This window comes from Diadema antillarum, unplaced genomic scaffold (assembly GCF_040938485.1).
Source record: "Diadema antillarum isolate AM-2024a unplaced genomic scaffold, OU_Dant_1.0 seq00000531_RagTag, whole genome shotgun sequence".
Taxonomy (NCBI): Eukaryota; Metazoa; Echinodermata; class Echinoidea; order Diadematoida; family Diadematidae; genus Diadema; species Diadema antillarum.
In genome coordinates, this window is record NW_027271482.1 from 66,123 (window position 1) to 81,530 (window position 15,408).

Genomic DNA, 15,408 nt, shown 5'->3' on the forward strand with positions numbered 1-15,408 from the left:
CTCTTTTCACCTAAAAACTCTTAATTTATATGGGGTGGGAATACCTTGGGGCTATACCTGTCAAGTGCCCTGCACAGCATAGGTTTTCCGGACCAATTTTGCACCTCTTTCAATCCAATTCCTTATTGCTGCATGCAATTTAGCAATATTTAGCCTAGAAGACATGGTATTTCAATTCTATGATCTCTCCATCATTTTCCAATTCATTTTGGAACATTCACATTACCTCTAACCTCATTCTAAATAACACTTTTTCAACTGAAATTCGTAAGACAAGCACCATTTCACTATCTGTTTATTCATAAATCTATAATGATATAGTCACATAATCACGTATATGCTGCGCTCGTTCATTCAAATTGATTTCTGGGCATCCAATTTAACATGTTCTGCAGTCAGTTTAGCAGATATGTTCATGGTTTACATCTTTCCTTATGTTCTTTCATCGCAGTTATTGTTTTGTAAGCATCATAACATTTCATGTTTTCGTATTCGTTTAAGATACTTTGACAACCGTTTTTTTTTTTTTTTTTAATGTGCTTATTGAGTCCGAAGAAGCACGTAGCCACAAGTTATCTGGCCATTACAAGCGCTTCATTCCGACCGGTGGTCGGCCCAGTTCTAGGAAGTCAAGGTTATGATCCTCAAATGTTTTTGTTTTTTTTTATATGTCTGTATCTATTGTGCTGTTATGACAATAAAAAGATGAAGTTAATCTGCAGTACTGGTACACGTAGGCCTATCTATAATGACATGTATGAAAGAGAAGGAAAATACCATGCCTTCCCATAACCGCATTATTTTGTATATCATTGATTCACCCCACTGCTTTTAGTAATAGCTGATACCTCTCCACTCATCTCCCCCACCACAACCCCTCCCCTGTCAACTTGATAGTGGTCCCCTTGTTATTAAGATAACTATTCTTTTCTATTGTATTTGTTAAGATTACTGTATTATTAAAAAATGGCGTAATGGTGATAAAGTTACAGAAAATGTTTAATGTATAGTCCAGGTGTATGTAAACTTTATTTTTAAGCCAATAGGAAATCAAATAGTCTTAATTACAGTGTTAATTTTTGTAAAATAATGTTGGCATTCAGTGATTTGAATTTAAAAGTTTGAGCTTGAGTTGTAGCTATTACTTTGAACCATTTTTAGAATATTACCTAGTAATTGTAGTAATTGACTGCAAGTTGTGGACTACTATCTCAACAGAGAATGAGAAGCAAACACGTGTCACATGTCATACACATGTCATGTAAATATGTATATGTTATATCTGTTCATTGTTACTCATGTTTTGTATTTCATACAATGTTAAATCTTTATATGCCCAGTTGGGGCCAAAAGGTGTGTTTTACAATAAAGTTCAAAGTTCAAAGTTCTTTCACAAAATTGAATGACTGAAATACCCTTTTCGGCAAGTCAAGGCGAGTTTGAATGAACGTAGGGGTACCAGCCAATTTGAATACCCATTTTCCGAATTCGAAAGCCACAATACAGTGCGAATTTCATTGATCGAAATGCTAAATTGAATGCAAAAGTTACAATTTTGAAAGACAGACTGTGGGATAACGAGAGTCGTTCTGAAAATTGAATGAACCTTCTATCAAATGAACTGACAAAAGTGCGAAATTGGCTGGGAAAACCTAGCTGGCTTTGGTGTTTTGGGTATCTATGATGTACACTGTATACTAAGGCTTACTTCGATTGTAAAGAAAAACAATGATGACTCTTTTCAGCTAAATGATATCATAATATGTGGGGGAGGGGGCACTTTATGGCTACTGTACCGGGCCCAGTACAGGATGTAATGACTGGTTTTCGTGATTTGGTCATCTCTTTTGTGCACTATACAGAAGTATTCTTCCTTTGCAAATTGCTTTGATGTTTTGCTACTGTAGCCTATAGGACTCCGTATACAGAATACAATGACTTGCTTTGGTGTTTTGGATATCTCTGTTCAGTAGGCAGTAATATTTCCATCGCAAAAGAATTTGTCAAGACCATTTTCAACTGATTAACAGTATATGGGTGGGGCACTTTGGGGCTACTGTCTTGGGCCCCGTACAGGATAAGATAACTGGCTTTGATGTTTTGGATATCTCTGATGGGTACTACTTCCCGTGCAAAAGAAATTAGCCGTTACCCCTTTCAGTTGAATAAAATCAATGTGCGTGTGTGTGTGGGGGGGGGGGGCCACTTAAGGGGCTACTGTCTGAGGCCCCCTACAGGATAAAATAATTGGCTTTGGTGTTTTGGATATCTCTGATGGGTGCTACTTCCATTGCAAAAGAAATTAGCCGTGCCCCTTTTCAGCTGTTTAAAGAAGTCAATGTATGTGTGTGTGGGGGGGGGGGGGACTTAAGGGCTACTGTCTGGGACCCCCGTTCAGGATAAAATAGCTGGCATTGGTGTTTTGGATATCTCTAATGAGTACTACTTCCATTGCAAAAAAAAATTAGCTGTGACCCTTTTCAGCTGAATAAAATCAATTGGGGGGGGGGGACTTTGGGGCTACTGTCTGGGGCCCCATACACGATAAAATAGCTGGCATTGGTATTTTGGCTATCTCTGACTGATACTACTTCCATTGCAAAAGAAACTAGCCGTGACCCTTTTCAGCTGAATAACACCATGTGGGTGGGACCCTTTGGGGCTACTGTCTGGGGCCCCGTACAGATAAAATAGCTGGCATTGCTGTTTTCATGATCGGTACACCCAAAGGATCAATACCCTTTTCGGCAAGTCAAGGCGAATTTGAATGAACATAGGGTACCAGCCAATTTGAATACCCATTTTCCGAATTCGAAAATTGAATGAACCTTCTATCAAATGAACTGACACAAGTGCGAAATTGGCTGGAAAACCTAGCTGGCTTTGGTGTTTTGGGTATCTATGATATATACTAAGGCCTACTTCGATTGTAGAAGAAAAACAACGATGACTCTTTTCAGCTAAATGATATCATAATATGTGGGGGAGGGGCACTTTATGGCTACTGTACCGGGCCCAGTACAGGATGTAATGACTGGTTTTCGTGATTTGGTCATCTCTTTTGTGCACTACACAGAAGTATTCTTCCTTTGCAAATTGCTTTGATATTTTGCTACTGTAGCCTATAGGACTCCGTATACAGGATAAGATGACTTGCTTTGGTGTTTTGGATATCTCTGTTCAGTAGGCAGTAATATTTCCATTGCAAAAGAATTTGTCAAGACCATTTTCAGCTGATTAACAGTATATGGGTGGGGCACTTTGGGGCTACTGTCTTGGGCCCCATACAGGATAAAATAACTGGCTTTGATATTTTGGATATCTCTGATGGGTACTACTTCCCGTGCAAAAGAAATTAGCCGTTACTCTTTTCAGTTGAATAAAATCAATGTGTGTGTGTGTGGGGGGGGGGGGGGGAGGGGGCACTTAAAGGACAAGTTCACCTTCACATACATAAGGATTGAGAAAATGCAGCAATATTAGCAGAACACATCAGTGAAAGTTTGAGGAAAATCGGACAATCCATTCAAAAGTTATTAATTTTTAAAGTGTGTGCGCAGTCACTGCTGGATGAGAAGACTACTATGGTGTATGATGTCACATGCGTACAACGATATAAGGAAAATGAAAGGATAATTTCACAAAACTTTACTTTTTGAATAAATTGCACATTTCTTGGACTTGTTACTGACGTATGTTAAGGGTAATATTATTCCCCCTGCCTTCTGAAAGAGAGAAGTCGAGTGTTCTTTTGTTATGCGAGAAAAATGGAAATATGTTGAATTTTCTTTATTCTTTCTTTATATCGTTGTACACACGTGACATCACAAGCTATAGTAGTCTTTTCATCCAGCCGTGACTGAGCAGAAATTTTAAAAACTCATAACTTTTGAAGGGATTGTCCGATTTTCCCCAAACTCTCACTGATGTGTTCTACTAATGTTGCTGCATTCACTCAACCCACATGTCTATGAAGGTGAACTTGTCCTTTAAGGGGCTACTGTCTGGGGCCCTGTACAGGATAAAATACCTGGTATTAGTGTTTTGGATATCTCTGATGGGTACTACTTCCATTGCAAAAGAAATTAGCTGTGACCCTTTTCAGCTGAATAAAATCAATTGGGGGGGGGGGGGGGACTTTGGGGCTACTGTCTGGGGCCCCGTACACGATAAAATAGCTGGCATTGGTGTTTTGGCTATCTCTGACGGGTACTACTTCCATTGCAAAAGAAATTAGCCATTACCCTTTTCAGCTGAATAACACCATATGGGTGGGACCCTTTGGCGCTACTGTCTGGGGCCCCGTACAGATAAAATAGCTGGCATTGCTGTTTTCATGATCGGTACACCCAAAGGAACAATATCCACCAAATTTTGTCCGTAACCCCCTTCGGCTGAATAAATGCATTTTTCGGGGCCCCTTTTTGTGGCCCCTAGGCTTACGGTACAGGATGTGACTTGCAAGCAACTCATTTTATTGACCCTTGGCCACCTCCTAATATGATGAGACCGTCAAAAAGTGTGACCCTTTTCAGCTGAATAAATCTTCTGGGCCCCCGGTCTCTAAATGTTGTTATAGAAAAAGAAAATGAATAAAAAAGATGTGACCTTCAAAGTCGCGAGAGCAAATTCCCTCTTAGGCGGGGTACAACGATTTTGACCATTATTTGTGTCGATTTTGTTTTTTATGGAAATAGAAACTTTGATATGGTTTCTACGTCTACACTAAATTTCATGACATAAAACTAAGTTTTTCCTTGCAACTGATTGACAAATTGCCCTACATCGACGTAAATAAGCACTGAATTGATCAGTGTTTTAGTAGTAGCCATGACAAAAAATCATGGGCTTCCCTTAAGTATGTACGTCCATGATTTTTTTTTATCATGGCTACTACTAAAACACTTATCAATTCAGTGCTTATTTACGTCGATGTTGGGCAATTTGTCAATCAGTTGCAATGAAAACATCTCGACGGAAGAAATTCATGAATTTGAATAAGTTTTTCCTATTGAAAATGGAATTTTAAATACGCAATATTGGATCACACTCATCAGTTTCGATCTTATTTCAAATGCCACGCCAATATGCCCCGTGTTGCTACTGCGCGGAATCTCGCATGTGATTGGCTAGGGTGACACAACATTTACATAGTTTTGGGTAATAAGCTTTTGGAGACATGTTTCGCAGCGTTTTGGGAATGTTTTGTCCACACATGCATGCTCCATTGTTGTTACAAAAGATATGCTGTGTAGTGTATGCTCTTCGTTTGGTTTGATACACGGATGTACGTGGGGAACATGGTTTAAACACATCTGCGCATCGGAAACTCACCTGTCAATTGCAGCAAAATGGCATTATTGTGTGAACAGAAAACTTACAATATTCTTAGAACTATGTGCTCGTAGTAGATATAATGGCAGGTTTACTCAAAGGACAGCAGAGGAAGGAAAGGAGTGGTCATAAATAACCAATAGTCAAATAATAAACATCAAGATTGCACCAAACTAAGTAGTGGTGTTTCTTGTGTTATTTTGTTTTTTTGATATGATAAACAACATTGCTCAGCGCAACACATGCACAGCTTAAAAAACAATACAAAACAACAAGAAGCGTGACCCTTGCCAGCTATAGCAAATGTTCTGCCTTCGAAAGGGTACCCAATAATGAAAAAACAAATAAACCACAATGAAAACATGATTTGTAAAGATGTGGATACAAATGCACTACCCGCTCCTGTTACGTGTACACACACAGGCATGGTGTGTGGATGCCATTGGTTAATTAATGCGTCTACCATACACATGTACGACAGCAGGATGACAGTATGTGCAATTATTGTATCCGCCATCTTTAAAGACATAATGGTAAACAAACCCAAGTGAAGCGCATTGTTCAGCTGAGTTCTGAGGAAGGTGCCTGTGAAATTTGACTCTCTCAGTGAGCCAATCATAAGGCGCTGTGGTTGCTAGAGGCGGAGCTTAATCTCGATTGGCACCAACATATGTATGGGTGATTCTCACCGTTCGGATATTGTCTTTGATGAAGAGATGAATCTTCAAAACCCATTTACTTGCAATTTTGTCAGGCTAACAAATTGAAAAGTGCATCATATTTTGCTTTATATGCCCACCTATGGCACCAGAGAATACAAGCATTTTATACCAATGCAAAGCTTACCCCGTTGAGGACGGGTTGATTATGATACGACACGCATTTTCCATAGACGCTTGCCCGAGTATACTCGGGACTCGTCCTCAATGGGTGAGGAAATGGGCAATGTGATTCAATGAAAAAAAATAACGTTCAAAATTTCTGACTTTTGCCTGAAACCGTTGTCACCGATCACAAATAATAATAATGATAATTTCAACATCCAAAAAAATGGAAATCTCAATGTGTCTATTGTTATGCAAATGAAGATAAACCAAAATTCACTGTCATACCAAAGTACGATCATTCCATCATTCACTTAATCAGAAAGAATAACACTGAAAAAGTTCATGAGTATGAATAATTTTGCATTCAACTCTACGTGAAGGACTGCATATTCTCTATATGTGTAATTTTTTGAATAAGTGGAAATAATGTGTCTTTTATCATTGAAGTAACAAAAAGGTCAAACTATATTATGACAAAAGATTATTGCTCTTTGAGTCAGGATACGTCGTTTCGCTAAATTAGATTGATGGTAGAGTTGCAGCACGCGTATCTGTAAGTCAAGATACGTTCTTTTGGCATATTGTGTGTCTCTGCGGGAGAATGCTTTTGCTCCGTAAGCCAGGATACGTCCTTTTGGCAAATTGATAAATTGCTACGTGAGGATGATAATGTGGTGTAAAGGATACTAAGAAACTAGAAATATTCTTCCCCAGAGTGCTCTGATTTGGTAAAATGCTGTATCTATTCTAAACATGGCAATAACTCTGAAATGACAGTTTCTTTTGTGCTGAAATTTCATGTAGATATTCTTTATGAATGTCTAAAGAGTCTGCTTCTTTAAAATGTTTTACTCAAATGAGGAATAAATGAGAACAAATTAAATTTTCAAACTTGTTTTTCTTTTTTCTCAGAACATTATATTTTGGGTTACATTCTTTTGCCTTATTGCAGCCGACTTGTTATGAAAGCATGGACCAATGTTAAATACATGTTCTTGTACTCATTAGATATCTATGCCTGTGACAAAGGTTATGTCGATAATGAAAAGCTGCTCTACAGGTTTTGGGTGTGGGTCTCCCCATTTCACCCTTCCCTGCTTTTATAGATATGTTGCATATTTAACAAGATGGAGCCTTGGTGATTTCTCATTGTCTTCTCACTTGTCACATTTACATTTAGGTCCTTTGGTTGGCAAAATGATAAAGGACATGGAAACCAAGTGTGAAAATCTTACTGGAAATCCAATGAAATTCTACATGTACTCTGCTGTAAGTATATCAAACTGTTTGTGAAGGTCCAGTCTTGTTTAACAATGCACTTTGAACTCACAAATCTGTTACCCTTTCAGCCTCCCAGCCATTTTTTTTTACCATGTACACTCAGCAAAAAAAAGAGAAAAGAAAGAAAGTAAACACTTTTCAATTTATATTTCTCATAGAATATTTGGCTAAATGTTAATATATCGCATACCATATGAAAAGTGATGTAATTGGCTATCAAACTGGTAGGTCAATAAAAAGGGAAACTTCATGCATGACTGAACACCTTTCTTGGCTCAGGTGGAGAAAAATGAAGAATCTTCTATTATATCCAAATTTAAATGAAATTTAAAGAGAAGAAGCAATATTAACAAAAATGGTAGAAATTTCAATGTTTTTTTTTTAGATTAGGAAAATTGTATATAATAATTGGTTCTTGATTTTGTCTTATGAATTCTTAAATTACTGAATAAAAGAATGAAATGGAGAAATTCTGTTCTATGTGGTCGGTCGGTTGGGCGGTCAGTCAGGCGGTCAGTCAGGAGGTCCGTTTGCAAATCTTGTGTCACGAACTCCTACGGTTTTGAGGCAATTTAGATGAAACTTGTGGTACTTGATGACATTGAGATATTGATGTGCAAAACATGTTTGTTTGTTTTTGTCGCAGAAAATGTTGCCATGGTAACCACATTTTTCCACAAACCTTGTGGAATGAACTACTTCCACAGTATCAAAGCAATTTATTTCAAATTTGATATGTATAATGATCTATAGGTGTAGTTATGCAAGACACTTTTTGCTTGTACCCAACAAGGCATTACAATGGTAACTCCTTATTTTCTTCAAAATTTTGTAGAGTGAACTACTTCTACAATTTTGAAGCAATTGAAATCAAGTTTGGTGGACAGGATGACATTGAGGTATGGATGTGCAAGACATGTTTCTTGTGTTTGTCAGAGAAAGCATTGCCATGGTAACCACAATTTTACCAAAACCTTGTGGAGGGAACTACTTCCACAGGTTTTAAGCAATTTATTTCATATATTATGGTATATGTACCTGGTAATGATCTAAGGTGTAGTTATACAAGACACTATTTGTGCTTGTACCCAGCAAGGCATTGCCTTTGTGGCATTGCCATGGTAACTGCATATTTTCTCAAAAATCTTGTTGAGTGAACTACTTCTACAATTGTGGAGCAGTTGATTAAATTTGGTGGACATGATGGCATTGAGGTATAGATGTGGAGACCTGATATTTGTGTTTGCCAGACAAAGCATTGCCATAGTAGCCACAATTTTACCAAAACATGCGTGTTGTAGCAAAATCAAACCGTCCTCAACGGGTTAACCTACTAGCTTGATAGCCAATTAGATTACCTATATGGTAAATGATATGTTCATTTTCATCAAAATCTATGAAAAATATCTCAAAAAAAGTGTTCACTTTTTTTGCTGAGTGTCTATAAAGAGCCTATTCTTCTGTTTTGCGATACATGTATCTTTACAATAGAAATTTGTGTTCACTCACTATCATGTAGTCAGCAGGCACTATAAAGGCTTTCTGTCCCATTTTTCAATGTAATTTAATCGTATCCCCTGACATGTATGCCAGAGGATAATTTGGATTTAGCAGCGTTACTCCGCCGCCAGCGCGTCATGCGCTCTAGCAGCCACAAAACTTGATGGATTTCTTTGAATTTTGTATAGAGGTTCATATTGGTAATATCTCCACACCTCTAACTTTCGGTGATTCTGCCTCCAGTGTTTCATCTTTTATAGGGTAAAATGCCATACTTTCATGCATAGTTTGTGTGCACTCTAGAGGTCACATTTGTTAACAAATTTTGTTAGAATTTCGTATAGAGATTTATCATGATGTAATCTATAAGCCTATAGATTTTGAATTTGCTGCCCCCTGCATTCCGTCATTTATAGGGTCAAAAGTCATGTTGGTGGTGGATGGTTTGTGTGCACTCTATAGGCTACATTTCTTGATGGATTTTGTTCAAATTTGATATGAAGGTCAACCATGATGTAATCTATAAGCCTATAGATTTTAGTTCTGCTGCTCCCAGTTTTCCATCTTTTATAAGGTCAAAGGTCATATTGTTGGTGGATGGTTTGTGTGCACTCTATAAGCTACATTTCTGAACAGATTTTGTTCAAATTTGGTATGAAGGTCAACCATGATATGTGAGCTACAAGTCAAAAGATTTTGGATGTGCCGCCCCCAGTGTTCTGTCTTTTATAGGGTCAAAGGTCATATTGTTGATGGATGGTTTGTGTGCGTTCTATAGGCTACATTTGTCAACGGATTTTGTTCAAATTTAGTATGGAGATTTATCGTGATGTAATCTACAAGCCTATATAGATTTTGGATGTGCTGCCCCGAGTTTTCTGTCTTTTATAGGGTCAAGGATCATGTTGTTGGTGGATGGTTTGTGTGCGCTCTCTAGGCTACATTTCTCTATATTTCTCTACATTTCAAGGTCTACCATGATATCATCTACAAGCCTATAGATTTTGGGTCTGTTGCCCTTGGTTGTGTTGAAATTCAAAATTCCCAAAATTCTGTAAAATAGCTGGCAGAAATGAGGTGTTTCATATTCACTAACCTGGATAAGTGAGATGTACCCTTCCATCGATAAGATTTCCAAGGCAGGTTCTTCAGCTCAAACTCTGTCCAAGGGTCCGCACAGCCAGACTATGAGTTCTTTTCACTCAAAAAAATCACCTATTTTCTGTACATGCACCCAATGAAATATAGTCCCTTCAAATTCCATGAGAAAAACTTTCATCTTCCAACCAAAATGCAGTTTGTAGAGGAATTCATACTCAATATCTGCAGCTATTCAGTTTTCTGCCAAACTGCACTATTGATTTTTAGTTCATTTTTTTTTTCTTCATTAATTTTGGTATCTTTGGTATGAGTTTGTGAAGGGGTCAGGGACGTTCCATTTTATTTACAGGTGTGAGCCCTGTAGTAGAGGTCATATTGTTTAATTGATTTCATAACATCATGAATATGTTTTTGATGATATTTGCCCCTTCATAATATGAAAAATTGCACATTGAAGGGTTGTAAAGCTTCTCAAAGGGACGCATTTGAAAATGATGCCCTTTGGGGTGTTTCCAAAAATAGATCTTGCAGTGCTGATTAGTTCTTCATAAGATGAATACTAGATACACACAGTTATCCTGGATTAAGGGCATATCATCATCACCCTATTGCCTACAAAGTACTGTAAAAGACTTTGATTTATCAAACAGATTAACTTTATGTACTTTGAGCTGTTTCAGTGGAAGCCAAAACAGAGAAATACATTAAACTACCACATTGAAATATTTGCAACACCATCTGCTCCGCCATAGAGAGTTCTGGTTACAGACATTTTGTGTACTATAGGCTGGTGAGACTTGAAGTGCAAGTACTGGTTGGTGTATGTTAGTTTACAGTAGATTGTGATTTTAACCAGTGAACTGTCCTTCATAATTTTACGTACTTCACCATCTAGAAAGGCAAGCTTCCTGCTTTCACATTCTAGTCTGTTGTGAACGAGATGTGTATGTTCAGAGAGTTGATGTATCTGATCAAGGGTTGTTCTTTTACACTCTTTGAGATTAACAAAAGTATCATGAACATATCTTAACCAGGCATTTGGTGTACTCTCTCTGAATCAAATAATAAAAACAAGTTAAAATGTTCAAGGAGTGAATGACAGAAAAGAGTGAGTTTAGTGAAATTGTAGTGAATTTTGAGTGAAAATGTTTTATTTTCACTAATTTTGGAGTGACCTTAGGGATCACTCAAAGATTTTTTAGTGATCCCTGACATCACTCCAACATAAGTGATAAAACATATTTTCACACCAAATTCACAATTTCACTCTAATTCACTCTTTTCTAGAATCATAACTACTTCATGAGTGAACATTTTCACTTCTTTTAGAGAGAGATAGAGAGTATACGAGCCAGTGTAAGGAAAAGTTGATGTTCAAATCCCTGCATAATCAATGATTGGCAAATATGGGAGAGATGGATGAACCCATAGCCATGTTTTTTGACATAGTGTTGGTCTTTGAAAGAAAAGTATGTTGTAACATAAAGTATTAACAACCCAAAGAGACTTGGTTGCCCTTTTCTGCCACAAATATCCCCTCTTACTTCTCCCTCTTTAGGATCTCGTTACTTACGACTAAACCAGTGCTTAGCATTTTGTGGCTAAAGTTATGATTTTGTCATCATCTTTTTTCAACTTTGTGTGTCTGCTGAATGCCATATACTAGGTGTTTCAAAAAACATTTCCCACTTTTGATTCTTAATAATTCATAAACTATATATCAGATAACACTGTCATTGATATGAGTAATAGCTGAATAGTGTACAATTTGGTTGAAGGTGGTTTGAATATGAAAACATAAATCAGTTTCATGAAATCTATGATTAACTTCACAGTTAGGTTCCAGATTTTGCTCTATTTTCAACCCTCTGTACAAAATTTCACTTTGCACAGGGGTCAATGGATGTGTATGGGAGTGTGTGGTTAACACCCTGACAATGGTCCTAAACAATGGTTAGGGTTTGAATGCTTTATTATTTATTCATGAGAAATTCCACTATCATAACTAGTCTTTATTCAGCCTCTGGCAGTATCTGTGTAAAGTCAAACGCCTGCCGATACTGTCGTTGGGTCTCGACAGTGCTCTCCCTACTTCTGAAAAACGAAATTACAATGAATACCTTCTGTTCTATCGTAAACATAGTGACAGGAAGCAAAGAAAATCGATTAGAGTATACACTTGTGTCGCCCCAATGATAAATGCTGCTGAACTCTTTACCAAAAATGATTTCTTTTTATCAAAAAGCGAAAAATTTGTCAGACTATTCAATTCGTAGACAGTTATATTAAAATGAAGAACTTTAGATCATTTATGCTTATTTATATCCCAAATTTAGTGATATGTGAAGCAAAAATTGAAAATGATTGCCAGCTGGAACGGAATGTGGTGTTTGCAAGCACATGGAAACATGTGCTTCTTTTTCCCATGTGCATGCAGTTTACCCTTTACCGTGCATGAATCCAGACTAGCAGTGCCCAGGGCAATCCACATGAATTATTGATTAAGCATTCATGTGCCTGGGAGCAGGAGACTGACGCCTAGTCAACAGGTGGTTCAGGCATGTCTATTGTGCAGGGCCATTGTCAGCACACACTCACATAGACATCATTGGTTCCTGTGCGAAGTTCATTTTTGTACAGAGGGTTAAAATTTGACCAAAATCTGAAACCTTACTTCAAAATCAATCTTAGATTTAATGAAACTGATTATGCTTTCACATTCAAATTACCTTCAACCAAATTGTACACTATTCAGCTATTATTTATATCAATGACAGTTTTATCGAATGAATAGTTTTTGAGCTATTAATGATCAAAAGTGGGAAATGTTTTTTGAAACACCTAGTACCATAGAACTGAGCTTTTTTTTCTCAGCAGTCTATGCAGTGTGACAGAATACCAACTGTTTGTCTGATTCATAGAGTCCTTTGGGTACTAAAATAATGCAGGCTCTATAGGTCTCAGTAGAAGGTCTCTTGGCACTAGGACTGCTCAATTTTAACTTATACATAAATCCAGTTACTGACTGCAGCGACAACCAAATTTCTCATAATGTTACAATGTCTTTAAACAGCATGGAGAGGGTATGGAGGTTATTTATCATACTGTGTACTTTTTATGTGTATTAAGACAGAGCGATGAGTGTTGTAACCTGTTGTGATTTTATTCTTGACACAGCACGACACCACTCTTGCAGCATTCATGTCAGCTCTTGGGGGTCTACAACAAGAAACAGTCGCCATATGCATCCGTTGTTGGTGTTGAGTTGTGGGAAGACAGAGGGTAAGAATACTTCTTGCATGTACATTTGTGAAAACGACTTGTAAAATAGAAAAATTGTATACCTGCTAAAATTAAGAATTGTGTTTCTGATTTTGAAAAGAAATGGCAATTTGCGAATGAAAGTTTGTATTCATAGCTCAAGGAAGTGTGCCCTAGTTCAGGTTACCAGACAGTCAAGTGTCCTTGTCAGCATCATTAAAGGAAAATATTTCCAGCCACCACTTGGAGTGAAGAGAATCCTAAGCAAATAGACAAAAACATTGCTCAAAAAGACTTAAGGACTTGAGAGAGAGGGTGCCAGTCAGTGTATGACGCACAAGTAAATATCTCCACAATTTTTCTGAAATTTTGGGTGTAATTGTTCGTTTTGGATTTACATCAACATTGTCAATGTATAAAGAACTTACTGTTTTTATTCAGTGATACCATAGGATCAAAGTCATGTCTCAAACAGCAATCTGTGTTTGAAAAGCATTTTCTTTCCTGATGCCTGAAGAGAACCCATAGTTAGGCAAAACTTCGACGAGCACCTCTTGGATCCTACCTCAAAGTTTTCCCATGTTCACGTCTGTTCCCGAGGGATATACATTTGCCACAGAAACACCAATGGACTTGAGAATAGCCTGCTCTACTGCTCGAATACCCAGGGGTACATGGATTACCGGTCTTGAAATACTTGCCATGACAATATACTATATTGTACCTCTGCTACACTCCTCAAGCCTTATTATCTCATACAAATGCTCATCTTGTGACCCGCTATTCACAAGAACTAGCACCCTATCTCAATAAGAATTGCATTCATTGTTGTGAAACCTGTTTAAATGTCCACAAGTCACAAAGCCAAAGCCAGGTTCCAAATGACAAGCCAAATGCCATCATGACAGATTTCTTGCAAAATACATTTCTCACTGCCATGAAAGACAGTCGAGCAAGCCATGCATGAAGAAATGAGGGTAATCAGGCAGGAACTCTCCATGACAAACACCAGTTTAACTCATTGAATCCAGAATCCTCTCTCTGGAAGCTTACAATGACCAAAAGACAAAGAAAATAGATGAATTGGAACAAAAATTTCTTGAACAAAGAGAGGAAATAAAGTAACTGGAAAACAAAGTGAAAGAGTCGGAACAAAATTTGCGAAGAAACTTTGAAGGTATGTTGAATCCAGGAAAGCAGGGGTGAGAATCCTGATGATATTGTTCTGAAGCTCACCAAATAAAAGCTAGGTATTGAAATTGACATCAATGACATTGACGGAAGTGAAGGAACAGGACCCCATCGAACCTCAAAGCAATCACATGCCCACAAACAAGCAGAGCATCAACACTCACCATTGCAAGATCTGACCACATCGACCTCGTTATCATCCGTGAGTGAAGCCTCGTCCTCTTACATGTCAGACAGCAAGCTGCACCACCAGCCTATCATTGTGAAATTTGCCAGGTAGGCCTACTGTGCACAACAAGTCATCATGAAAGCTAGACGTAAACTCAACAACGCAAACCCAAAACAATCAGGAATCTCTATTGCAGATGATCTCACATCATCAAACTAAAGAATTCTCAAAACGGGCCAGATAATCCAAAAAATGTCTCTGCTGCGTGGTCTCAAGACAACAGAGTCTGTGTAACCATTGTTGTGAAAAGTAAAAGAAAGCATGTGATCTCTCTCCAGGAAGTGCAAAATTTGTAAAACCTGTTAATCACATCAGAACTGAAGGAAAATGAGGGTAATAAGTTGTGATTGTCATTTTCCCAATAGCAGCACTTTTCTGTTATTTCAACTTTTGAACTGATTGAAGTTGGTTTTTGTCGAGCCCACCAGAGATGTGGGGAGACTAAAGGGATCGCCTGCGGCGTCTGTCCGTCCGTCATCCGTCTGTCCGTCGTCCGTCCGTCCGTCGTCCGTCCGTAATGCTACAAAAACTTCAATAACTCTTTACTCTGGGCTTCAATTCCAATCAAACTTCGAGGGAAGAGGGTCATACAAAGTTTCACATTATACCATATATGAAGGTCACCTCAAGGTCAAAGCTCACAGGCAGGGGTCAACGAACTTTTAGAGCCCAATGTTAAGTTTT

The 15,408-nt window shown here is 37.9% G+C and overlaps 1 protein-coding gene across 1 annotated transcript in view; it reads left to right on the forward strand.

The window, feature by feature from the left end:
* Positions 1 to 15,408, forward strand: part of LOC139734522 (putative acid phosphatase 5) — a 118,791-nt gene that overhangs the window by 55,275 nt on the left and 48,108 nt on the right. The window contains exons 3-4 of the mRNA XM_071645297.1: positions 7,342 to 7,430; positions 13,221 to 13,325. Coding sequence (XP_071501398.1) covers positions 7,342 to 7,430; positions 13,221 to 13,307 — 176 coding nt within the window. The 3' untranslated portion in view covers positions 13,308 to 13,325. The remainder of the gene's footprint in view (positions 1 to 7,341; positions 7,431 to 13,220; positions 13,326 to 15,408) is intronic.